This window comes from Onychomys torridus, chromosome 10, assembly GCF_903995425.1.
Source record: "Onychomys torridus chromosome 10, mOncTor1.1, whole genome shotgun sequence".
NCBI lineage: Eukaryota > Metazoa > Chordata > Mammalia > Rodentia > Cricetidae > Onychomys > Onychomys torridus.
Genome location: NC_050452.1, coordinates 71,062,542 through 71,090,021, shown reverse-complemented (window position 1 = coordinate 71,090,021; position 27,480 = coordinate 71,062,542). Strand labels below are relative to the sequence as shown.

The 27,480-nt window shown below is 37.7% G+C and overlaps 1 protein-coding gene across 1 annotated transcript in view; it reads left to right on the top strand.

Annotated features, from left to right (window-relative positions):
• Ccdc18 (coiled-coil domain containing 18) overlaps window positions 1–27,480 on the top strand; it is a 118,485-nt gene that overhangs the window by 53,419 nt on the left and 37,586 nt on the right. Inside the window, exons 15-22 of the mRNA XM_036200377.1 lie at window positions 1,488–1,619; window positions 3,969–4,103; window positions 4,232–4,309; window positions 10,714–10,830; window positions 14,183–14,350; window positions 16,648–16,790; window positions 23,248–23,411; window positions 24,516–24,729. Of these exons, the coding sequence (XP_036056270.1) occupies window positions 1,488–1,619; window positions 3,969–4,103; window positions 4,232–4,309; window positions 10,714–10,830; window positions 14,183–14,350; window positions 16,648–16,790; window positions 23,248–23,411; window positions 24,516–24,729 (1,151 nt within the window). The remainder of the gene's footprint in view (window positions 1–1,487; window positions 1,620–3,968; window positions 4,104–4,231; window positions 4,310–10,713; window positions 10,831–14,182; window positions 14,351–16,647; window positions 16,791–23,247; window positions 23,412–24,515; window positions 24,730–27,480) is intronic.

The following is a 27,480-nucleotide window of genomic DNA, read 5'->3' as shown; positions in this document are numbered from 1 at the left end:
AATTTCAAAGTAGTTTTGATTTGCATTTCCCTCATGACTAAGTATGTTGAACATTTCTTTAAATGCTTCCCAGCCATTTGAGTTTCATCTTATGAGAACTGTTTAGATCTCTATCCTATTTTTTAATTGGGTTATTTGTTTCTTGGTATTTGTTTTTGCTTTTTGTTTTTTAAGTTCTTTTTTTTTTTTTTTTTTTTTAATATTTTTAGATTTGTAGGTTCCCAGAGAATCCCAGAGGTGGGGCTGACAGGCAGAGAGAATATATAGGAGAAATCTGAGAGGAGGGAGAGGAAGGAACAAGAGAGGAGGAGGAGTCAGCCACCCAGCTACACAACTAGTCCCTTGTGTTTCCTGGGACTTGAACTGACACTGACTCTGCTCTGTCTGCTGTCACTTTAATAGCTTTCATCCTTTACACAGTAAGAGTGTCTGCTGCCTCCTCCGCTCTGCAGTCTGTGAGTGGGGCAGGTTTTCTCATCTTCTTGAGACTCTTGGTTTGTACTCGTTGGAGTGGTTAATGATGTAGCTGTACCGTTTCTCCTAAATACACTGGAGGTTCAGGAAGCAGTCTGAGTACTGAGATATATAAGGGTTGACCTGACTTTTTACCTTTATACTTTTACATTTGTAAGTATTAATCACCCTGCTGGATGGATGTAGCTGTGGGTTTCAAGTAGTCCACTGGAATTTCAGAGTTCTCTGCCCTACATCAGTGAGTGTCCGTACAGAACTTGGCTCCAAAGATTTATCTCTTCCCACACTCCCCCAGTCTCAGGCTTACAGCTTTCATTCTTTATTCTCAGCTGATGAAGCCTGCTCCTGGTTACTAGTGGCAAAGCTCCCTTTCCTGGCACAGTTCACTGCCGAACAGGCCTCCTTCTTCTACCCTTCAGCTTGTTAGTGGCCTGCCCTTCCGTTCTTACAACTGCATCCCGAGTCTCTCTCTTAGCTGGGTTTTTAGCAGGTCGAATTTAATTTTCCTGAGTTCCCTTTGTGCAGACCCCCAGAGTATTTTCATTTAAATAACAGGTTCTCTGAAGATAGTGTCCAGCCACAGCCCTCTGACCCGGGGAACTCTGTCCCATCTAAGAAGTAATTGTCCGAGCAGGACCCGCAGCTGGAGTTGAGGCCTGGGAGCAAGCTATGGATTTGTCCTGTTCGCAGGGCTCTCAGTCTCTTGACTAGAGTGGCCTGGTAATGTCTGCATGAGACCCTCCCCCATGTCACTCTTGAAAGTCATGTCTTGATTCCCTGTACTGCTGAGCTGTCTTAATACTCTTTTTGAATTTCCAGAGTTCTTTCTCATCACTGGGTCATAACAGAGACAATTTCTAGGCTACTTTATTGCCCTGGAAATCAGTCTTCTTGTTTAAGTATTAATTAAAGTGTATTTAAAGAATAGAATATGGAAGGCTTATTGGTAGATTCATGTATTTTTATCTAAAACAGGCTTTTAGTTATATTCTTCCCAATATTTTTATTTCTAGGAGAAGAATGAAAAAATAAGAAGCCTTGAATCCAATATCAATACAGAACATGAGAAAATTTGTTTTGCTTTTGAAAAAGCAAAGAAAATTCACCTTGAACAGCATAAAGAAATGGAAAAACAGATTGAACGAGTAAGTAACGTGTTCTTTAGTACCGAAAAGAACCTTAAACACTCTCACCCAAAATTCTTTAAGTGCAAATAAAGAAACAAAGGCATAGAGAAATAAATGGCAAAACTTATAATAAAAATCTCACTCTTTCTAAACAATGTCCTGATGTTTGTTTAGTGTGTGTGTGTGTGTGTGTGTGTGTGTGTGTGTGTGTGTGTTTGTATGTTTGTTTGTTTGTGTATGCGCGCACGCACAAGGGTCTCACTATGAATCTCTGTCTGTCTTGGAAATCACTGTGTAGACCAGGCTGTCCTTGAACTCACAGAGATCTATCTTCCTCTGGCTTCTAAGTCCTGGAGTTAAAGACTACACCACCACTACACTTGGCTCCAATGTTTATTTCTTTATTTTTTGTTTTCTGGGGATGGAATCCAGGGCATTGTACGTACTAACCAGGTACTCTATTAGTGAGAAGGTTCAGCAGATATATCCGTCTACTGCAAGCCTGATTTATAGGAGTTTAAATTCCAGGACCCCACGTAGTAGAAGAAGAGACTGACTCTTGAAAGTTGTCTTCCAACCTTCATGCACTTAAACATGCGCACAAAAGGAAATACAGTGTAATGCCCCCTCCTGCCTTTTTAAAAAAAGAAAGAATACATCAATAAAGAGAATCTTTAAAAGTGTTCATTAACATTTATAAACTGGTAATCAGACCCAGAAGTTTAAAAGGATTAGGAATAAAAGAGCTATATCATGTGGGCCACAGTCACGGCACACCATTAATCCCAGCACTCAGGAGGCAGAGGCAGGTGCATCTCTCTGAGTTCAAGGCCAGCCTGGTCTGCAGAGTGAGTTCAAGGACAGCCAGAACTTTTAAAAAAGAGTCTAAACAGTCTTATTAAATGAGAAACACAGAGCCAAATACAGGGGTGCCTTTATTGCCTTCCTGTTCTGCCTCCTCATTGGCTCTAAGCCCAGCCACATCACTTCCTTGTCACTGCCTGCCTATACAGACCTTCAGGTCTCTCTGGTTGGTACTGGGATTAAAAGCATGTGTCACCCCAGCTTGGCTGTGACCTTGAACACAGAGACTCTGCCTGCCATGTGATTGGATTAAGGGCGTGTGCTACCACTGCCTGACATCTGTTTATGGCTGACTATGATATCTGATCTCCAGGCAAACTTTATTTAAAATATCACATTTCAGCACAAATAAAATACCATCACAGAGGTATATCATTGTAGACCATAAAACACAAAGTGATAAAAACAAAGTGAAGAATGCACTTGGTAGTCTGAGGAAGGTGGATCTCCATGATCTCTTTTTTTTTTTTTTTCCTTTTTTTAAGGTCAGTTTGGTCTATATACAAGTTTCAGACTAGCCAGGAATACGTAATGAGATCTGTTTTTTCAAAATAAAATAAAAGAAACATAGTTTCACATTTTTCCAAAAGAAATTTCAAGTCTATGTGGTTTTACTGGTAAATTCTTTTCTATGTGGATGGGATACACTGATATATACTTATATAGTCTACTAGAAGAAGATGAACTACTTTCAAACTCATTTGACAAAGAAGGCAAGTACCTTAACTTTTAAAAAAATGAGACAAAGACAATAAAGTACCATTTAATTCTTATTAAAATGGTGAGGAGAGGAAAGAGTGATGATAGCAAACACTGACAAGAATTGTAGTATGATGGAGTGGCACCCAGTCTTCAAAACCAATAATAATACAAGGTGAAAGGAGAGGGAAATTTTCATGGACTTGGAAGAGAATACCTCCTGAAATGAAAATGTGCCTATCCTACCAATAGGAAGTCCATTTCTAGGTGATTTGTTCTAGAGAAACTCTCACACATGTGAATAAACAGACTGGTATAAAGGGTGTTAGTGCAACACTGTTGCAGAAATTAAAGCAAGATATCAAAGTAAAGCATAATCCCTTATGCAGATTCATGTATCTGAAGAGACAATCAAGGCTAGTGTAGTACTTCCTAAAGTAAACGAACTAGATGGTATATGTGAACACAGATAAACATCTGAAACTATACTGAGTAAAAGAAAAAGCAAATGGTTAAAACTTAAAGGTATTGTTATAGTAATTGTAATATTTCAAGACAGAAAATTGTACTCCATATTGTTCATGACTGTACATATTTAATAAAAGCACAAAAGTAGACCAGTCAATAATAAGGACAGTGGAAGAAAGGGAAAAGAGATAGTATATGATGTAACTTTTTTAAATAAGAAAAAATTGAAGGAAACTTCTAAAATGCAAAAATCCATTTACTTTCAAATATATTGATGTTTAAAGTGTTCCCAGTGTTTTAAAACTATAACATGAAAATCCTGTTTTTATATTTTAGCTTGAAACTCAACTAGAGAAAAGAGATCAACAATTTAAAGAGCAAGAAAAGACTATGTCCATTTTGCAGCAAGATATATTATGTAAACAACATCATCTTGAATCACTAGATAGACTCTTGACGGAAAATAAAGTGGTAATGTCATGTTTTTAAAAGTACTGTTTAAAAGCTAACATTTTAAGTTTATGTTTCTGTAAAATAAATTTAATAGACTCTCAATATTTATTTGCAAACACATTTTTCTTACCAAAATTTGTTTACAGGAAATGGAAAAAGAAAATATGAAGAAAGATGAAGCTTTGAAATCATTGCAGATTCATGTATCTGAAGAAACAATCAAGGCTAGTATAGTATACTTTTTGTGTGTTTGTGTGTGTGTGTGTGTGTGTGTGTGTGTGTGTGTGTGTGTCTGAATGTGTCTTAATGTGTGTATGCATGAATACACATGCCATAGCATGAGTGTGAAAGTCAGAAGACAGTTTGCAAGAGTCAGTTTCCTCCTATCATATGGGTCTCAAGAATAAAATTCAGGTAATCAAGTTTGGAGACAAGAATCTTTACCTGCTAAACCATCTTCTCAGGCCTCTATTTTACTATTACAGACATTTTTATGGCTTTCTTCCCAATAAATTATTAAATTGTAATATATAAGTGACAATTAAACAGCTGAGGAAATGGCTCAGTGCTTAAGAGTATGTACTACTCCTGCATAGTACCTGAGATCAGTTCTAGCAGCCTATGGGGTAGTTACAGCTGCCTGTAACTCTGGCTCCAGGGGATCCCACACCCTTTTCTGGCCTCTGAGGGTACCTGCATTCACACACACACACACACACACACACACACACACACACACACAGGTTTTTTTTTTGTTTTTGTTTTTTGGGTTTTTTTTTTTTTGAGACAGGGTCTCTCTGTAGCTTTGGTACCTGGATCTCACTGGCCTTGAACTCACAGAGGTCCATCTGGCTCTGCCTCCCGACTGCTGGGATTAAAGGCATGCGCCACCACTGCCCGGCATGGTTTTACTTTTGTACCTCATACTATAAGAGCTGGAGCCACTGCCGGGCGGTGGTGGCGCATGCCTTGAATCCCAGCACTCGGGAGGCAGAGCCAGGCGGATCTCTGTGAGTTCAAGGCCAGCCTGGTCTCAAAAAAAACGAGTTCCAGGAAAGGTGCAAAGTTACACAGAGAAACCCTGTCTCAAAAAACAAAAAAAAAAAAAAACAAAAAAAAGAGCTGGAGCCACAGAGCATGATAAGTGCTTAATTAAGATAGAAAAGGCATTAATTTTGTGTATGTGTGTTTGTGTGTATGAAAAAGCAGTATATTTAGTATTCAATCCTATAGTCTTTGAAATGTTCCCCTTGTGAATATGGAAGAACTACTATATATTCATTATTTTTTTAATTAGCATTATTAAGTCTGAATATGCTGCCATCTTGTACCATGAATAGTTTGAATATAAAAATACCTACTTTTTGCCTAGAATTCTGTTGATTGTGTATGCCTATGTAAACAATTATGTCTTCAGGGAGGGAGAGAGGGAGAGGGAGAGAGAAAGAGAGAGAGAATGAGAATATTTTAGTACATGTGCATATGAGTGTATGGAGGTTAGAAGTTGAAATCAGGTCTCTTCCTCAATCTTATTGTTTTGAGATTGGATATTTCATCAAACCTGATGCTAGCCTATTCAGCTGTTTAGCCTGGCCGGTGAGCTTCCATGATCTGCCTGCCTCTGCCTTCCTAATGCTAGAATCACATACACATGCGTGCTGCTATACCTGGCTTTTTACATGAGTGCTGGAAATCTGATCCCCATGCTTGTTGTGAGCTATCTCCCCAGCCCAACAAGTACATCTGTTTATTGTTATGGGTCTGGGGTCACTTAGAGATTCACCATAACCATAAATATATTTTAATAAGAGGCTTTATATTTTAGATACTGACATCCAGTGTGGGGCCAGAACTGTACCTAAGAGTGCTCCCAAGATTCATGAAGGCTTATGAAGGAAAAGCTACAAGATTGTATATATTTTTTGTCTACATGTTGGCAGAGTCTAGTTTATATGTCTTAATGTTGTTCTAGTCATCTTTTTGATCAGAGTAAGCATGTTTGATTACAAAAGCAGAGATAGCAGTTAGTCTTATGACCTACTATTTACTAGAACAGCAAATTTTACAAGACCAGACAATTTCAGAATAGTTTTCAACGTTTGAGAGAAAGAGGAAGTGGGCTGCTAGTATAGCCTCTATAAGCTAGAGTCTATAGCTGGATTTTCTTTGGACCGCCAGCTCCCAAATAATGATATGGTGAATTTTTATTAAGTGTGAAAGCTTGGTCTTACCTTAGGCTTGTTTCCAGCTAGCTCAATTAACTCATTTATATTAATCTATGTTCTGTCATGTGGCTCATTATCTCTCTTCTATACTGTACATCTGACTTCCTCTGTGTCTCACTGGCTAATCCCCACCTCTCAGATTCTTCCCAGAGCTCCTATATCTGATCAGAAGTCCCGCCTATCCTCTCCTGTCTAGCTATTGGGTGTTCAGCTCTTTATTAAACCTATCAGAAGGTGCCTTATGCAGATGAGGTAAAGCAGCCATCTTCACAGTGTATAAACGGGTTATCCCACAACAAGGGGCTTTCCTGTTAGAGGTGCTTTTTGGTCTTTCAAGCATACTAAGTCTAAACCTTAAATGTAATGTTAACCATCACATTATAGTTATTCCTATAGAATTCAACAATTCTCTGACATTTAGTGTCTTGTCAGTTCATTTACATATGTAAGGGTAAACTTAATTTTAAAAAGTTAGTATGCAGGTCAAGCATAGTAGCCCCTGCCTATAATCCCAGCACTTGAGGTCAACCCGATCTATACAGTGAGTTCCAGGCCAGCTAAGGACCTTGTTTCAAAAAGCAAGGAAAAAAAAAATTAAATAAATTTGTATGGTATGTTAAGGTTGTAGGCATGAAACTATTTCATTAAATAATATTCAATAGCTATTAAACTTCTAGTTCTTATTAAGTCACCTAGAACATCTAAGCAGTAATTTTTTTTTTTTTCAGAGCTGAGGACCGAACCCAGGTTCTTGCGCTTGTTAGGCAAGCTACGCAGTAATTTAATAAGGAATTTCCATATATTAATGGCCAGATAAGAGATAAGAAATCAGAAAATGAATAAATTGTACATTAAATATTTTTTTCCCTTGATGCTTCTAATGAGTTTTTCATTTGAGGAAAAAATAAATATGAGAAAGATGTATAGAAGCAAAATTCCTTTGTTCAAATATAAGTAAGTTTTTGTTGTTGTTGTTTGTTTTTTTGAAACAGGGTTTCTTTGTAGACTAGGCTGGCCTTGAACTCACAGAAATCTGTCTGTATCTGCCTCCTAAGTGCTAGGATTAAAGTCATGCACCACCCCCCTTGGCTAAATATAAATAATTTTTACATGGAATATCTGTAGCAGTAAGATAAATGACTGGGATCCTCTGTTTCTGATTATGTCATTATCTTTCATAACTTTTGACTAAGTTCCTTTGCATGATTCAATTTGTTAATTGCAAGACTAATAGTTATATGAACTGTGTGTAGGAAAGTTAAAACTATCAGTTTAAAATTGTATTTTACAAGTGTTATCAGTGAGAACTAAAAGTTTGAGCCTATGGATGTTGCTGAGTGTAAGGTCCCTTTCTAAGTATGAGCAAAGCTCTGCATTTGATTCCTAGGACCAACATAATTAAAATAAATTCTGAACAGGTAACAAAATCCCACAAAGTAAACAAATGTGTTTGTTACCTGTTAAATAGAATCTTGAAAGAATGTGCATTAGGTTTAGAGGTCATATTTGTTTCTTTTCTATATTTTTGTCTGTTTTCTCTTCTGGATTATCTGCCTCCCCAATAAAATAAATGGACAAATAATCAAGCATTTACTGAAGCTAAGTAGCCTTAGATCACCAGTTGATTATTTCCCATACTTGTGTACCTGAGGAGGTTATTTGGTTCAGCAGAGCAGTTAGTTTTTGTGCTTACTTTATTCATGTACAAGTAGTTTATATACCATATATATCGATTATTTACATATGATTAAGACAAAAATTCTTTAAAGAAAGAAATATTTTTATTATTGATTGGTTTTGCTTGTTTTGTTAATTTTTACCTGTGTTTTTAAAGTGTCAAACCCACAAAAGAATTCAAAGTATAGTCCAAGGAACACCTGTGTACCTCTCACCTAGATACATTGTCCTTAAAGCTATAGCTACACTTACATTATCCTTTTTCCTTCACCACATCCACACACATGCTTATATATGCACCACATCTGCCATAAACACTCTTCCCTTCTTGGCAGCCACCTACAGTACTCTTTATAGTCTGGTTAAAGCATCAGTATTATCTGGAACTTGTTAGACTTGCAGGATCTATAGCCATATTCTGTGTCAGTCTTGACAACTTTCTAAAGGTGTAGTGACTAATATATCTTAGATTTTTTTTTTTTTTTTTTAAATATTCTGAGACAGAATTCCTCAGTGTAACCCTGGCTCTTCTGGAACTCACTCTGTAGACCAGTCTAGGTTCATACTCATAGAGATCCACCTGCCTCTGCCTCTGCCTCTGCCTCCGAGATGCTGGGATTAAAGGCTTGCACCACCACTGCCCAGCATTTATGCTGTCCTTATGTATGCTGTGTTCTATCATTAAGCCACAGCCCAGCCATCAGATGTCACTAGTTTATGAAGAAAATTTATTGGACCATCTTTGGAGTGGTTTATCTCATGTGAATGTCTGATTCCTCAGTAACCTCATAACAATGGTTTTACCATCTTTTAATGTACTAATGACCATTCTCTTGCTTAAGAGAGAGAACATACAAGGATTTTTACTTTTTATTTATTTATTGAGACGGGGTTTCTCCGAGTACCCTTGGTTGTCCTAGATCTCTTTGTTGACCAGGCTGGCCTTGAACTCAGAGATCTGTCTGCTTCTGCCTCCTGGGTGCTGGGATTAAAGGCGTGTGTCACTATGCTTGGATGGATTTTTGTTTTTTATAATTCAACTGTTAATTTAAAAATTTAAAACTAGAGGCTGGAGAGATGGTTCTCTCTTGCAGATGAACTGCTTTTACAAAGGACTCAGGTTTGGTTCCTAACATCCATATTGGGTAGCTTTGCAACTACCTCTTACCTCGGCTCCAGGGAGATTTGATACTCTCTCCTAGACTCTGTGGACACCTGCATTCACATGTGCACAATTCCACATGCACACATACACATAATTAAAAAAAATTAATCTTTAAAAATTGTTGTTCCTAGGAGAACAGTTTTGTTTTTTTTAAACAAAGATAGTTATTCATAATGGCACTCTTCTTGGCTGTCAGTAGTTATATAAACAATCTGAGATCACTAGTATTTCATAATAATGGCTCCAGAATTCCCTTTTAGAAAGAATTACAGGGATGATTTCATGATGACATTTCATATTGTCAAATAGTGTCTGAGAAGAAAATTTCTCTTTTTTTTCCCCAATCTTGCTGAAATTTCTTTCACAGTTTCAAATGTGATGTTTTTATTCAGAGACAAGGAATCTCCCCCTGCAACATTAAAGCTCAAAATTATAAGGGGAAAGAAAAAAGCAAGATAAGAACCTAGTAGTAGATGAGTATGGACATGGATACAAATTAAGGACACTGAGCTGATTTTTAAAAAGTTACTAAGTTTGATTTGCTCTTTAATATTCGAAAACAAAGCATTTATACACACTTGAGTCAAGTTATATTGCTGTTTTTTAAAAATTCTTTCACAGATACTAAGCAAAGAAGATTTTTTTCTTCTGTGATAAATTTTTTATCTTCTTAATAAACCAGCATTTCCAAATGTTCTTATCTTAGCAACATTTATAGGATATTTGTACTTACTTTCCTGTTTTTATTGTTCAAGGAGGCTTAAGAAATAAGTAATATGCTTACCTTTTTAAGAGAGTGTTTTTGGGTGTCTGCTTTACATTCGTTCAAATGACTATTTGTATTCTTGATCTTTCCAGTGTCTCGCTGTTGTCTTTCATAGTGCCTTGCCCCTGAACGTACTTTCTTCTTTTAGAATGTGCTTCTGTACTTACTTTGTTCTGGACTTTATTCTGTGGTTCTTCTTTGGTTCCCTGACTTGTCATGATTAATAAGTTTTTTCAGTCAATCTTCACTACCATATAATTTTTTATCCTAAATAGAACTATTTTAGAGGTTTAAGTTTTTATTTATTACTTTGTGTTGGGATTGCGCATGTGCGTGTGTTACAGCATGTGGTTGGAGGTCAGAATAACTTTGCTGAGTTGATTGTTTCCTTCCACCATAGGTTCTGGGAATCAAATTCAGGTCATTAGGCTTGTACAGCTAGTGCTTTTTCTGCTTAGCCATCGTACTGGCTTGATTTTAGTGTTTCAAGCAATAAAGTAACATTAGGAGATAAATCTGTAAAATATTAAATATTCATTAATTAATATAATTCATTTTTTTGAGACAGGGTTTCTCTATGTAGCCCTGGATGTCCTGAACTCACTTTGTAGATCAGGCTGCCCTGGAACTCACAGAGATTTGCCTGTCTGCCCTCCGAGTGCTGGGATAAAGGCATGTGCCATCACACCCAGCCTTGATTTTTCTTTTCTTCTTCCTCCTCTCCTCCTCCTCCTCCTCCTCCTCCTCCTCCTCCTCCTTCTTCTTTGATATTATGTTTTGCTTTTTTGACTTTAGGTCAGACAACTGGATTCAGCATTAGAAATCTGTAAGGAAGAACTTGCTTTGCATTTGAATCAGTTGGAAGGAAATAAGGAAAAATTTGAAAAACAGCTGAAGAAGAAGTCTGAAGAAGTAAATTATTCTTTTATTTAGGAAAAATTTCAAGTGTTTGTTGTTTTAATTTTGCAATTGTATATTCAATATACTTTATTTTGTTTGGGTTTTTTAAAGACAAGAATGGTCTAGGGTATCCAAGGCTAATTTCAGACTTGCTATATATGTAATGGTATAGAACTTATGATCTTCCTGCTTCTACTTTTCAAGTGCTAAGATTACAGGTGTGTACAAACATACCTGGTTTATGTGGTTCTGGGGATGGACCCAGGGCATGCTAGTTGTCAAGTTACTTTTCTGCTATTATACTAAGACACCATGACTGAGGCAACTTAGAGAAGAAAGAATTTATTTGGGTCTTGTAGTTTCAGAGGGTGAGTCCTTGACCGGCATGGCCGCCGGGAGCATAGCAGCAGGCAGCACTGGATCAGTAGCTGAGAGCTCACATCTTGAGACACAGCCATGAGGCAGAGAGTAAACTGGGAATGGCTGAGCCTTTTTTTTTTTGTTTTGTTTTGTTTTGTTTTTGTTGTTGTTGTTCTTAAAACATTTTTATTGAAAAGTCAGTTGACCATAAATCTGTGAATTTATTTCTGAGATACAATCAGGTCCCATTATGCACACATCTTTAATTTTCAGTGACAATACCTGTTGTATGAACTATTTTAACTTTTTTTTTCATGTTTCTTTATTAAGAAATTTTCTACTCACTCTACATACCACCCACAGATCCCACCTCCTCCCTCCTCCCACTCCCCAGCCCTTCCTCCCAAGCCACCCCACATCCCCATATCCCCCAAATCATGGGGAGTCAGCAGAGCCTGGTACACTGAGCCTATGCAGGTGAATGGCTGAGGCTTTTGCAGCTTCAAATATACCCCCAGTGAGATACCTCTAACAATGTCACGCCTCTTAATCTTCCCAAACAGTTCCACCCACTGGGGACAAAGTATCCAAATGTGTGAGCCTGTGGGGCCATTCTCATTCACACCAGCACATTAGGCAGACCCTGTCAGCTGAGTTACATCCTCATCTCCTTAATATGCTGTAAACGTATATTTGATATATGTTACATTAAATGTAATTTTTGTTTGTTTTTTGATTTCTGTCTTAACAGTGCAGGCTGTACCATAACTCACTTTGTAGACCAGTTTAACTTCTATACATATGACATAAAAAAAAGTTCTAAATTATATATTCTTTAAAGAACAGACCTCCTTTTAGTATAGCATAAAATATAATACCTTAAAATTCAAATTCACTTATTTTTAGGGAATCAGAATAGTAAGTTACAGTTTTACAATTATTACATAGTAATTTTAATATAAAATAAATAATATTTAAAGCGCTGTTTTAGACATAGGAGTATACAATTCTTCAAAACTTTTAACTTTTTGGTGTTGTTGATTTTTTTTGAAACAGAGTTCTCTGTGTCATCCTGGTTGTCCTGAAACTCATTCTGTAGATCAGGCTGGCCTCAAACTCGGAGATCCACCTGCTTCTACCTCCCTAGTACTGGCAAAACTTAAAAATTTTGTTTTTGTTTGTTTTTACTTGAAGGATTAAGAATTAGCTTTATAGGGGGACATGGTGGTACTTATTTATAATTCCAGTCCTTCGGTGGCTGACTTAGAAGGAGCATGCGTTTTAGGCATTCCTGAGCTACTTAGTTTTAAGCCATCCATGGCTACACAGTGCAATACTAATTTTTTAAAAAATTAGGTTCAGCAATTAAACTTTATTGAGATAAATTTTTCAGTAACTACATTAAAGAACTTTCTTGAAGGGCTGAAGAGATGACGTAGCAGGTAAAGATACTTGCCCCAAAACTGATGATGACCTGTGTGCTATCCCCAGAACTCACATGGTAGAAGGAGAAAACTGACTCCCCCAAGTTGTCCTCTGACCTCTACATATATACACACATGAAACAAAAATTAAGACTTTCATTAAGAGTAGTCTTATTATCTCTTATAACCTCAGCCTCCACCCACATAGACAGGCAAGGCCTTGCTATGTAGCTCTAGCCAGCTTCTAATTCAGAATTCTCCTGCCTCAGCCTCCTAAGGGCTGGGGTTTTAGGTGTGCTCCATCATACCTACCTTAAAGACATCTTTTAAAAGAAGTTTGGAGACCAGCGTACTGAGACCTTTAATATTTGTAGTGAGGTTTCATAGTTAATATTGTTATTCTTATATGTATTATAATATAAATAGTCTGGATCAATTTGCTGTAATATTATTTTATAAACTACTATAGTATTAACACTATATAGTATGATAGATATCTCCTGATTTTATTATGCAGTGATTTTAGTTTTGTATCTGTAAAGGGGAAAGTTCATCAAGTGAACTGTATGTATATCAATTCAGGGCTACCTGTGTTTTTTCCTCTCTGGGATGGGTTGTTTAGAGCATTCTCCTTCCTGTAACAGTAAAATGTGAGATGATGTGTTGTAGTCTTCATACCTAGAAAAAGCTGTTTGTGACTTGAGAGTAGAAGGTCACATAAGAACAGTTGACCTGCTGTCTTAGGGTTTCTATTGCTGTGAAGAGATTCCATGACCACAGCAACTCATTTTTTAATTAATTAATTAATCTATTATGTATACAGCATGTATGACCGCAGGCCAGAAGAGAGCACCAGATCTCATTACAGATGGTTGTGAGCCACCATGTGGGTGCTGGGAATTGAACTCAGGACCTCTGGAAGAGCAGTTAGTGCTCTTAACCTCTGAGCCATCTCTCCAGCCCCACAGCAACTCTTATAAAGAAAACATTGAATTGGTGTGGTTTGCTTACAGTTCAGAGGTTCAGTCCATTATCATCATGGTGGGACATGGTGGAGTGCAGACAGACATGGTGCTGTAGCTGTAGCTGAGAGTCCTATATTTTGCAGGCAACAGGAAGTGGTCTGTGACACTGTCTGATGCTTAAGAAAAGAAACCTCAAAGCCCCGCCCCCACAGTGACACACTTCCTTCCACAAGGCCACACTTCCCAATAGTGCCACTCCCTATGAGTTTATAGGGGCCAATTACATTCAAAGTACGACACCAGCCCATAAGTGTAAAAATTCTTTACTTCTCAGTAAAGAAAATGTTTCAGAATCCTAGCCAGCCAAAACAATGTATTGTATAGGAACATTTCAAAATCATACCAAACAAAGCAAACCCTAGTAACATCTCCTTATTCATAACCCATTATAGGAATAACCTATATTCATCTCCCCAGTCAGAATCATGAACCATGCTGTTCTCCATGACCAACTATGTTACATGAAAAGTGGGATAATTAAGAAAGACAGCTTTTACATTTGTTGTTTTTTATTTGAAACATTTCATTGTAACAAGGAATATATATCTTTGCTAGGTATATTGTTTGCAGAAAGAGCTAAAGATAAAGAATCATAGTCTTCAAGAGACTAGTGAGCAAAATGCTGTTCTACAGCATACTCTTCAGCAACAGCAACAGATGTTACAACAAGAGACGATTAGAAATGGAGAGCTAGAAGACATTCAGACTAAACTTGAAAAACAGGTATATATTATTGACTAAAAATAGTCAATTTGTATGACATAGAATTTAAAAATCATTTGCAGATTTTTGATTAAGAAAATGTAATCTGGGATTGGGGATTTAGCTCAGTGGTAGAGCGCTTGAGCCCTGGGTTCGGTCCTCAGCTCCCGGGGGTGGGGGAGTGGGGGAGACAAAATAACAGAAAATGTAGTCAGACCTTGCTACCCTTCTAAGATGGCAATATTTCTCATGCCATAAAATTTTATTATAATTTAGACTTCTTGACTGAATTTTTCTTGAATCTCATTTTAATCCCTATCCGAATTATTACGTTTTTCTGGTGTTTCCTTTTAAATAACACATGTGGTATAACATTCTTTAATGAATTGGAAAAACAATACAATAATAAAACCCCTTTTCCCCCAAAATAGAACTGCTCCTAAACAAATAAGATATGGGATTGCCCATGGTACAGTTCCTGTACAGCACAAGCAAGACTGGGGTCAATCTCTAAGACCACAACCAAGATCTTGTTTAAATAAGATAAAATAAAGATGTCATCATTTCACTGAAAGAATCCTAGACAATTTGATAATAGAGACGAGAGACTTGTTTTGTTTTGTTTTGTTTTGTTGTTTTTAAGACAGGGTTTCTCTGTGTAACAGCCCTGGCTGTCCTGGAACTCGCTTTGTAGACCAGGCAGGCCTTGAACTCACAGAAAACTACCTGCCTCTCTCTCCTGAATGCTGGGACTAAAAGTAACTAATCTTTTTTATTTGTCTCAATCTCTTTCATATTTGTTCCATTTTTTCCTCTCTAAAGAATATTTAAAAAAAATATGGGGTTGGGTATTTAGCTCAGTGGTAGAGCGCTTGGCTAGCAAGCACAAGGCCCTGGGTTCGATCCTCAGCTCAAAAAATAAAATAAAAACTAAAAGTAAATGAATTTTTTGATTTTTAGTACACTATAACTTTTTTATCATATATATATATATATATATATATATATATATATATATATATATATATATTTGTCCTCAATCCTATAGCACAAATCTTAGATGGTCTTGTTAAAAATAAACCTGAAGCCAGGTATTGGGGTCAGTGCTGGACGATCAGAGAAGCAGAAAAAGCCACAGCTTCCTCACCTCACCAGTTCCTCAGCTGATCCTGTTTCTTCAGACTGGAAGCTTCTGTGTCCTTATCCAAGTAGATCTCAGCTGAACTGTTGCTCAAAAGCCTAAAAGCTTAACCAGCTCTAGTTCCTGGTTTTCACACCTTAAATACCTTTCTGCTTTCTCCCATCACTTAGTGGGATTAAAGGCATGAGTCACCATGCCTGGCTGTTTCCAGTGTGGCTTTGAACTCACAGAGATCCAGATGGATCTCTGGCTCCCAAGTGATAGGATTAAAGGCGTGTGTGCCAACATTTTCTGGCCTCTGTGTCTGTCTAGTGACTGTTCTGGTGTCTGACCCCAGATCAGTTTATTAGGATGCACAATATATTGGGGGACACATATATCACCACACAGCCCTCCACCCCCTTTTTTTGACATGAGAAGTAAGAACTTTTCAAATTGGGATAATAAAAAGGGAAAATTTTACTATTTTGTTCATTTTTCAACCTTCCTCCCTGTTTCCTTTTCTTCCTTTTTCCGCATTGTTGTACTGATGATTGAGTGTAGGGTCTCACCTCTAGCAGGCAAGCACCCAGTCTCACCTGGACTTATTCAATTCTCGTTACTCTCACTTTACTGTTAGGTGTGCTCACTTCTATAAAAATAGTAAGTTAGGGCTGGGGATTTAGCTCAGTGGTAGAGCGCTTGCCTAGCAAGCGCAAGGCCCTGGGTTCAGTCCTTGGCTCTAGCAAATAAATAAATAAATAAATAAATAAATAAATAAATAAATAAATAAATAAATAAATAAATGAATGAATGAATGAATGAATGAATAATAAATAAAACAAAACAGTAAGTTATAAATGAATAACTTATTTCTATTATTAAGAAGTTAGTTATGCTTTATGGTTTCAAAGCATCCTGGTTTATATTTGATTGTACTGTTAATCCTAAGTTTGAGTTTTGAAATGGGGTCTTTTTATATTGCCTAAACTTGTCTGGAGCTCCTAGACTCGGGCAGTCTTGCTGTTTCAGCCTTTCCAGTGTCTTAAGGCTATAGTTAAAATTCTATTACACCAGCTTACTTTGATTTTTAGAATACATCTTGCAGCTGAATGATATATTTATGAAAGTATTTTTCTTCTGTATAATGTTGGAGTGTAATTGAATTTAAGCCCTTCACTGAAAACTGCCTTACCAGGTATCAAAGCAAGAACAAGAGCTTCAGAGACAAAGGGAGAGCTCAGCAGAGAAGTTGAGAAAAATGGAAGAGAAATATGAAACAGCTATACATGATGCAGATTTAAAAAGGCAAAAAATTATTGAGCTTACTGCTACTGCCAGGTAAAATTTGAATATAATAGCTTTTTGGCCTTCTCAGTTTTGTATCAGTAGTGTCTGAGTTTCAGAGTTTAATAATAATACAGTGAGATATTTGTGTGAGGAATTCATTTCTTCATAACCTATGTTCCTGCACTGTTTTGTTGTATCTCCCACATAGCCTTCATTATATCCTTTTTTTTGTATTATAGTACAGTACTTTTACTTTCTTACATTGAAATATGAACCCTATTTAGCTTATTTTGGGGTTCCCCACAACATTTGGGACAACTAGCACAAATCCTTATACTTTATAGGCACTCAGCAACTGCTGTATTAAATTACAATTAACACTCAAAGTTGTAGGCAAAGATCTCACACTGGGGAAACTCTCAGGGGACCTGTTTGTTTTGATTTTGTTTTTTTCTGTGTAGCTCTAGTTGTTCTGGAACTCGCTCTGTAGACCAGGCTGGCCTTAAACTCAGATCTGCCTGCCTCTGCCTCCCCAGTGCTGGGTTTAGAGTTGTGTTTTGCCCCCGCCTGGCCAGGGGACCTAACTGTATGTGGGATAAATAAAATAGTTGTCAACTTGACTGGATATTCAAAATCATCTCAGTGAATCTGTGAGCTGAAATAGATACTTAGTTATCTAGATTCAACTTTGTCAATAAGAATTGACATAATTCTAACCTTTTTTATACCAGTAGCAGTCAAGTGTGAACTTACGTTCAGAAACTAAAACCTTATGTCCCCAGATTTCCTTTCTCATTGATTGTGATTGAGTATTCAGATAGGCCCTTGGGCTTAGAGCAGTACTTACTTTACCAGATACACAACTTGATAAGTCGTCTGCACCCTCAAGGCCCTCTCTGCTGATGCATCAAACCGAATCAGACCAAATTGGAAAAGACCAGGTTTAATGGGTAAAGCATTCCCAGGTGATTCCTGGCCTCAGAGAGGAGACAAGGCCCACAGACTGGTAGAACCACATGTCTGTTTTCTGGGATGCATCTTAAATACCCTGTGGGAGTGGTCTTGAGCATCTCTGGGGGAAGAGCCATGTTTGGGCTTTGAAGGGGCAGGTTTGGGGAAAGAGTTGGGGGAGGGGAGTTGAGGTGGCTCTTCCACTAGAACATTCCAGATTCTTTGGGTACAGGGTTGCCAGGGTGCCAGGGGCTGAGGTGGAGCTCCCACCAGAACATTCCAGACTCTCTGGGTACAGGATGCCAGGGTACCAGGGGCTGAGGTGGAGCTCCCACCCAAACACTCCTCAATAGTGCCAGTGAAATGTTCTTCCTTCCAGATTTCTCTTTTGTATTGACGGGTATCTATCCACTAATTACAGCCTTTCCATTAGTGACTTTTGTGAGTGTAAGCGAGTGTTACAACTCTGTGGGGGAAGGTATCCTGACTGCTTGGGAAGTTAGGCTATACCTTGAGCTGCCAGGACAGCTCTGGCAGCTGGAGCTGCAATGGGACAGCTCAGCTCTGGAGGGAAAGGTATTCTGACTGTTTGGGGAGTCAGGCTATACCTGGAGTTGGGGTGTGGTGGGGGATGGTCTCCCTGCAGGATACAGCAATCTCTCTCCTCTCCTGGAGAGCCACTGCAGCTGAGCTTGGCTCCGCCCCCACCTAAGGGGACTTCCCCGCAGAGCTCTGCTTCTTCTACAGCCCAAGATGGTGCTTCTTTTGCTTCACTCTGCTAAAGGGGAAACCCTTGCAAAAATATAGCAGTCTCCTCTGGCTCCTGTAAAACGTTACTTTTTCTGCTTCAGCCTTGCTCATTCCCCTGAGAGACGTCTTAGCAAAGTTCTTCTGTTCTGCTCAACCTTGCTCAGCCCCCTAACGGACATCTTAGTTGATGATCTTCACACCAAACACTCTTTTGAGAAAGAGGTTTATTTGGGAAAGAGGAGTCGAGGACAGTGGCTGCCTCTACCAGGGTGGTAAAAGTACAGCCCGCAACTGAACAGGCAAGGTGGTTTATATAGGGTTTCTTATGGGCGGGGTTTCTCCAGGGAGAAGATTTTCTGTTCAGGGTTTGGTTAGTTTTTCCTGCTCAGGGATTGGTTACTTTTGTTGGTCAGAGGCCAAGATGGCTCTGATTTCAGAGCCAAACTGTGTTTCTTTCACTGGTGCTTTTTTTTTTTTTTTTCTCTCTAATTCTAATGCCAGGGCATATTTCTTTCACTGGCTCTGATTCTAGGGACAAAGTATGTTTCTTGCCACTGGTTTCAGAGTCAGGGCATGTTTCTTTGGTTCTGGGCTCAGGGATGAAGTGTTTCTTTCACTGGCTTGGGTCCCAGATCCAGGCTGTGTTTCTCTCACTGGTTCTATGTTCCACAGTCACGGTAGGTTTCTTTAGCTGGCCCCTTTTCCCTACAGTGAGGCCATGAAGCCTATTCACATTCTAACTTTGTCTTTATTTATGCCAACCACAAGAAATGCTAAATTTCCAAACCAAGGCCCATTGCTTTTTTCTCCCATCCTATGCCAGCTTCTGAAAACCTCCATTGTACCTTCTGGTATTCATAAACATCCTCTGTATTCTGTCTTTTCTTTTCTCTTACTATAATAAACCTCTTACATTATCCTGAGGACATTACTTGTTCTCTTGTGGGCTTCTAAACTAAAAAACCTTTTCCCCAAGTTCTTATACCAGAGAGTCAAATGTGTACTCTGAACTAATGTCATCAGATAATACCATTCCTTATTGCTGATATTTATAGGCCACCTGGTTTATTGTTCTCTCCAGTACTAGCTCTGGTTAGTTAGTATTCATTTAACTGAGTCAGTTATGACTTGAGTTTTTGTTTTTTAAAAGATTTCTTCTCTGATTATTATATTTCTGTCATGTTTCAAACATCCCCACAGTTTACCCTAGAGCTCACCATTTCTAATATTACTATTGTGTTATTCTCTGATACCTTTGCTTGCTTTTGTTTGTTTTGTTTTTGAAACAAGGCCTTAACATGTAGTTTGGGCTACCTTCAAACTTACCAACTTTGTTCCTCAGCTTCCCCAGAACTGAGATTATAGCTATATGACACCATATTGACGCTCTATACTTTACTAACCTTAAAATCAAGTTAGTCATTAAAATCACTTTGTTAGCCTTCTCTTTGGCCTATGTATCACAGAGTTAAAATCTAGCTCGGGGCTGAGGAGATAGCTGAGTTGGTAAAGTACTTTCTACATAAACATGAGGACCTGAGTTCATATTCCCGACATCCATGTAAAAAGTGGGCATGGTAGCCTGCTCCTGTAATCACACCATTGAGAGACACAGAGAGGAGGGTCCCTGACCAAGTCTGAGTCTGAAAAAATCTCTTCCGTATTCAGTAAGAGACTATATGTCAAAAATAAATAATAAATAAATAAGTAAAAAAGTAAATAAGGTTAAGAGAGCCTGGGGAGACCTTTGACTTTGACCTCTGGTCTCCACATGCGTGTACGCATGCATTCATGTACATCTGCATATGTGTATACACACAAGAACACATAAACGTGCACATGCATTCATGTACATCTGCATATGTGTATACACACAAGAACACATAAACGTGCACATGCATTCATGTACATCTGCATGTGTATACACATAAGAACACATAAACATGCACATGCATTCATGTACATCTGCATATGTGTATACACACAAGAACACATAAACATGCACATGCAGTCATGTACATCTGCATATGTGTATACACACAAGAACACATAAACATGCATATACCCAAAATCCAACTCACACTACTCAATGCCAGCATCTTTAAAGAAGTCATAGTCTGTGTTCCCTAATATTGTGTGGCAAGCTAAGTGCTTCATAGAAGATTGGTTTTTGCACCTTTGCCTCTTTCACACTCTACTAACTCTTTAATGCTTCTCTAACTGGGCATCTTTCTCCTTCACTGGAACTAATGAAACATTTGCTTCTTCCTTTTTTTTTTTTTTTTTTTTTGAGACAGGGTTTCTTTTTTTGTGCAACAGTCCTGGCTGTCCTGGAACTTGCTTTATAGACCAGGCTGGCCTCGAACTCAGAGATCCACCTGCCTCTGCCATCTGAGTGCTGGGATTAAGCTTCTTCCTTTTTTAATCCCTATTTTAAAGGTGTTTAATTTGCATGTATTAATTGTATAGAACAATGGGTTTCATTATGACATTTTCATGCATGTACATAATGTATTTTGATCATATTCACCTCTTTTGTTCTCTCTTGTCCCTTCCTATTACCTAGTAGCCCTTACCTGTTTTCATGTCTTTTTTGTGACCCAGTGAGTTTCACTAGTTAACTCCTACTTTTTTGACTTTTGAACAGTCACACCAAAAACTTCTTGAATATAATCAATAGCCATTTTCAATAGGAAAGTTAAACCTAAATACTGATAGGAAGCTCATGGATTCATAATTACACTTCACAAGAAAGCTATACTTTAGCTCTTCATAAGGAGTTTTCTCTGTTCCCACTATTAGTATTTCTTTTTAATTTCTGAAACTACAATTTAGAAAACTTATTTCTCTCAAAATAGTAAAGTTAAACATACATCTCTGTATGTTTCCTTTGATCTGCTTTTGAAGTGTTTTTCAGATAGAAAAGAAACCAATTTATTGAACATGTACCTTCTTTGTTCTAAGTGTACCTATTAACTCATTTAATCTTAAAACCTATGATGTGTTTATTATAATTTTTAAAATAAGGAAGATGAAACTCAAAGAAATTAGGCTACAGAAATACACAGATTAGACATGCTCTGAAACCGTAAGGTTTTTTTGTTTGTTTGTTTGTTTGTTTTTTCGAGATGGGGGTTCTCTCTGTGTCTGTAGTTTTGCGCTTTTCCTGGAATTCACTCTGTAGCTCAGGCTAGCCTTGAACTCACAGAGATCCTCCTGCCTCTGCCTCCTGAGTGCTGGGATTAAAGGCATGCGCCACCACCGCCCGGCGGTTTTTTGGTTTTTATTCTTCAGTTATATAACTATCAAGTTTCTAAAGTCTAGTATTTAGTATTAATAATTTCTTTGGTCCTATTTCTCATCTCAATCTTGATTGCTTTCAGTAACACTGAAGCAACGAAGTGAAGTGTTTCTAAAAGATTAATGGGTTTAAAATCAGCCATAAAAAAATTTAAGGTTATAGTTAAAATTTGAGTATTATTGATTATGTAGTTAATATTTTTAAGTTCTTAAATATTTATTAATGCTTTATTTACTCAGCTTTTTCAAGAAAGGAGTACTTGCTCAGAAGTGAAATGAAGGTGTTTATCTCTAGACAATACTAAGACTTTAAAACAAAACAAAGAATATTTTTAGTGGAAAATTTCCAAACTATGTATTTTCTTGGCATTTCTACCACCTCTGAATAATTATTGTGTATATTGCTTAGTATATTATGCTAAAATTGCTATCCTAACTAAACCTTGACACATAAAGAACTGTGATTGTTCATTTTCTAAATGACTAAGTTTTTGAGTTTTTAATATGTGGTTTTTATAAAATTTCCACAATATCTTTGTTCCCCAGATTTAGTGCTGACAAGGTCACTGTATGTCAGTCTCTTTTGATTATTCTCTTCTAATTATCCATTTTATATCAGTTCTCTTGGTAGAGAATTATTTACCTTGGATTTTAGAAATATAAGAGTCAGTATGCTAGGTACATAGTTTGGTGGGAGAATGCTGGCCTCACATGCACAAAGGCCCATCTATCTATCTATCTATCTATCTATCTATCTATCTATCTGCCTGTCCGCCCATCCATCCATCCATCCATCCATCCATCCATCCATCCATCCATCCATCTGTCATCCACAAGGATATCTAATTTTGTGTGCTGTTTTAAAGATTCAATACTTAAGTGAATATGCTTTTGGAGTTTAAATTTCTAACAGAGGGACTTGAAATTGCCTCTCAGTATATTGTTTTTTCTGTAGTGTCTGTGCTGGAACAAGTTCTGAACGAAGGTTAGAAACCCTGACCCATTCACTTTTACTGTTGTTGTCTTCTTGTGTTGCCTCATAGTCTTTTAGTTCCCTCATTTGTGTAGCAGGGAAAGCTGTTCAGTATAGGAATTTCTAGTCACTTTTAAAACTAAAAAAGACATCCTAAAAAAATAAAAATTACTGGTTCCATAGGAGTAATATGGTCTTTATGGTAATTTGATTACTTAGCCTGTTTATTATTGTTTCAGATAATAAAAATCATGTGCTTATCCCGAATGTTCTCAATTTTATATATGAAACTTTGTAAAGTTATATGTAATTAGACTGAAAAGAATGCTGGCCGTGGTTTTCAATGGTATATCAGTGTAAAGAATGATAATACTTTGGTTGGAGAAGTTTTAAAGTTATAATAGGTGGTGTAAGATTCTGAGTAGAGATGTTGCTAATATTTAACTTAATAAAACTTACAGACTTAAAGTCAGAGATAAGTCTTTTGGTTTTAAAGTTTCCAAATCACCTGTTCTATTGTTTGTTTTTAATTAGGCAAGCCAGACTTGAGATGGATCAGTACAAAGAAGAGCTGTCTAAAATGGAAAAAGAAATAATACATCTGAAACGAGATGGGGAAAATAAATCCATACATCTCTCTCAGTTAGATATGATTTTAGATCAGACAAAGACAGAACTGGAAAAGAAAACAAATGCAGGTAAGCAACTAGTTTGCTGAATTTATCTTAGATACAAAAACCTGTGTAATTATATGTGATGGTTTGAATAAGAATGGCCTCTACAGCCTCAGATATTTGAATGCTTAGTCATCTTGGCATGGCACTATTTGAGAACGATTAGGAGGTGTGGTGGCCTTTTTGGAGGAAATATGTTACTAGGGGTGAGCTACTGCTCCATTGTGTGCTTGAATGCCACCATGTTCTCCACCATCATGATAACAAACTAAACTTCTAAAACTGTAAATGTTTTCTTTCCTAATTATTGCTTTGGTCATGGTGTCTCTTCACAACAGAACACTGACTAAGACCTTATATTTAAGTGGAATAAAGTAAGCAGTTGGGGTGGTGAGGCTAAAAGGAATAGTGTTCAGTATTTTGCCTCGTATAGATGAATAAAAGTAGATATCCTTATTCATTTACAAAGTTCTGTCAGATTTTTATTTATTTTTTTAGATAGAGTCCCATGTATCCTCGGCTGGCCCCAGAACTCCTTATGTAGCAGAAGACGACAGTGAACTTCTGATCCTCCTGCTTCTACCTCTCTAGTTCTAAGATTATAGACAGGGACCAGCATGCCCTGTTTATGCAGTGCTGGGGATTAAATCCAGGGCTTGTGCATTCTGAGCAAGCATTCTATAAACCGAGAGTTTTGCAGATTACAGCTCTCAGATTGAATATTCTTGAGTGTGTGTGTGTGTGTGTGTGTGTGTTTATTTTCCTGTTCATGCGATAGTGTGCACTTTTGTGTATGTGAATGTGGAGGCCAGAGTTTGAAGTTAAGTGTATTCCTAAATTGCTGTTTATCTTATTTTTTGAGACAGGGACTCTGACTGATTGGCAAGGCTAGATGGCTAGTGAGCTCCCGCTATATGTCTGTCTCCACTAGCACTTGCTAGAGTTAAAAGTACAGTCTTTTGTGTGGGTATCTGGCATCTAAACTCAGGTCCTCATGATTTCAGGGCTGGCATTTTACTAGCTGAACCATCTTCCTAGACCTTTGAATATTCTTAATTATGCTTATTCATAAAGTTCTTAATAAAAATGGTTCGCATATAGTTCTTAATGATTCTACACCCTTAATAGTGAAGGACCTAGAAAGGTTACAGCACCACACTGAAGCTGAACTAACAGAAACCATGCAGAAACGGGAAACACTTGAAACTGAACTACAAAATGCTCATGGAGAATTGAAAAGTACCTTAAGACAGCTACAGGAATTGAGAGATGTACTACAAAAGGCTCAGTTATCATTAGAGGAGAAATACACTACAATAAAGGATCTCACTGCTGAACTTAGGTGAGTTAAATAATAAGAAATGATACCATAATTATAGGTATCTCTTTGATAATTTTGAGTCATTGGACCATATCACAAAAATTGTTGTTGAACTCTAAACGACCCAACTTCTCAACTGCTTTTGTTTCATTCTGTTTTGGATTTTGTTTTGTTTTGTTTGACCATCACATGGTCTATTTAACCAAGCGAGAGAAGTTGCTTTTAGCTGCTGATACTTCTTAGCTGCTGATACTTCTGCCCTCATTCTGTGATCAGTTTTACACTGTCCAAGTAGCTTTTTAAGAAAAAAGGAAAAAGAAAAAAAAAAAAAAAGGGGGGAGTAGGCAAGCACAGCAGTGACTAAGAACAAAATATTGTTAATAGTTACTTAGCATGTGTGTACGCCCTTTTTCTTCCTTCTTCTTTTAGGAAACAGGGTCTCACTTTGTAGACCAGACTGGCCTTAATCTCATAGATCCACTACTTCTGCTTACCAAGTGCTGTGATTAAAAGTGTGTCTCACCATTCCCAGCCCAAAATACTATACATGTTAAGCCATTATTTTAAGCTAGAGTTATGCCAGGGATGTAATATATGATCTCATTTCCTTAAAATAAACTTACATGTATTTTCTTTTTTTATAGTTAAGGCTAAGACTTAAATGAAATAAAATGCCCAAAAAACTTTTTACAAAGTAATGTTCAAGCTGGGCAGTGGTGGCCCATACCTTTAATCCCAGCTCTCAGGAGTTGGAGGCAGGTGGATCTCTGTGATTTTGAGGCCTTCCTGGTCTACAGAGTGAGTTCTAGGACAGCCAGGGCTACACAGAGAAACCCTGTCTGGAAAAACAAAAAAAAAATAAACAAACAAACAAAAACCACAAGTAATGTTTCAAAGAAAGAAGTTAAACATATGTCTGCCCAGCATTGCAGTCCAAATTCTTAAGAGTAGCAGTGACAGCATAACATGGTATGTCAGCTCACATCTATAGAAAGTGAACATGGAAAGCCAAAGCATTCCCACAGAACTAGAAAAGGAAAATAGAGTTACAAGCAGATGTGAAATGTAGGCTACCAAACAGGATCAAGAGCTGCAAGGTGACCCAGAAAATCAAGAATAATACCCCAGAATTCAGTATAGGTGCCCAAGTTCTATCTGTAAACTCATCCTTAGTAGAGTTCATGTACTTTTAAATTCTATCAAAAATAATTTCCAAATCCATTTTTCAGTTTTTACTTCCTGCTTAAATCTATATTAATACTCAACTATTTATCCTTTATCTTCATGTGGATTTAAAAAGTCATTTCAGTTTTTTGTTTGTTTTTTGAGACAAGATTTCTCTATGTAGCTCTGGTTGTCCTAGAACTTGCTCTGTAGACCAGTCTGGCCTCTAACTCAAAGAGATCACAGAGATCTGCCTCCCAAATGCTGTGATTAAAGGTATGCACCACCACTATCACCACTGGCTACATTTTTATTTTATTTTTTTATAGAAAATAATTTTTTTGATTTATTTATTTATTTATTATACACACAGAAGAGGGCACCAGATCTCATTACAGATGGTTGTGAGCCACCATGTGGTTGCTGGGAATTGAACTCAGGACCTCTGGAAGAGCAGTCTGTGCTCTTAACCTCTGAGCCATCTCTCCAGCCCCTAATTTTTCTTTGTACATTCTATCTGATAATGGTTTCTCCTTCAAACTTCTCCCAGATAGTTTTCATCTCCCCCCTCATCCTACCCATTCAACTCCATGCCCTTTCTTTCTCTTTGTGGAAAACAACAACACACCAACCAATAAACAAACAAACAAAACCCACAGGACATTCACATAAACAAAACCCCAAAATCAGAAACCCTAATAGGCAAGCAAAAAAACCAGTGAGTCAAAAGCTAACCACATAAAGCATTATGAGACAAAAAGTTTACAAAAATATCATCGAATTCATTTTTCATTGGCCATCTGCTGCTGGGCATGGGGCCTTACCTTTAAGGTTGGTTAACATACTCAGTAAGAAAGGTGGCGCACACCTTTAATCCCAGCACTCGGGAGGCAGCGGCAGGCAGATCTCTGTAAGTTCGAGGCCAGCCTGGTCTACACAGTGAGTTCCAGGAAAGGCATAAAGCGAAACCCTGTCTCAACAAAACCAAAAAAAAAAAAGAATCCGTTGGAGAAAATTAACATTTCCTGTGTTAGCAGGTATCAGTTGCAGATTGCTTCTTTATTGGGGTGGGAGCTCATATTCCCCTCCTCTTCTCTGCACTGAGACCTGTATGTCTTAAACCTGAACAGGCCCTGTGTGTGCTGCCATAAGCTCTGTTGGTTCATATGTGCATCAATCCTGTTGTGTCTGGAGTCATCCAGCTCCTCTGGATGTTACAAACCTTTTTGCATAGCTATCTGAGCCATGAGGAAAGGAGTTTGATAAAGACATTCATTTAGGACTCAGAGTTGTAAAATCTCTCAGTCTCTGCCCATTGTCCAGTTGTGGGTCTCTGTGTTAGTTTCCATCTACTGCAAGAAGAAGCTTCTCTGATAATGGATGAATAAGGCACTGATGTATGGGTATAGCAGAATGTCTTTAGGAGTCATTTTACTGATCTTCCTTTAGCAGAACCAATAATATTTGGGTTTCCCCTAGGTCCATGGCCCATCTAATCCCACTCAGGTTCTTGGCCTCCCATGCAGTGTCAGGCATGGGTTCCATCTTGTGGAGTGTCCCTTGCATCCAATCAGAGAGGGCGGTTGGTTACTCTTACATTTGTACCAT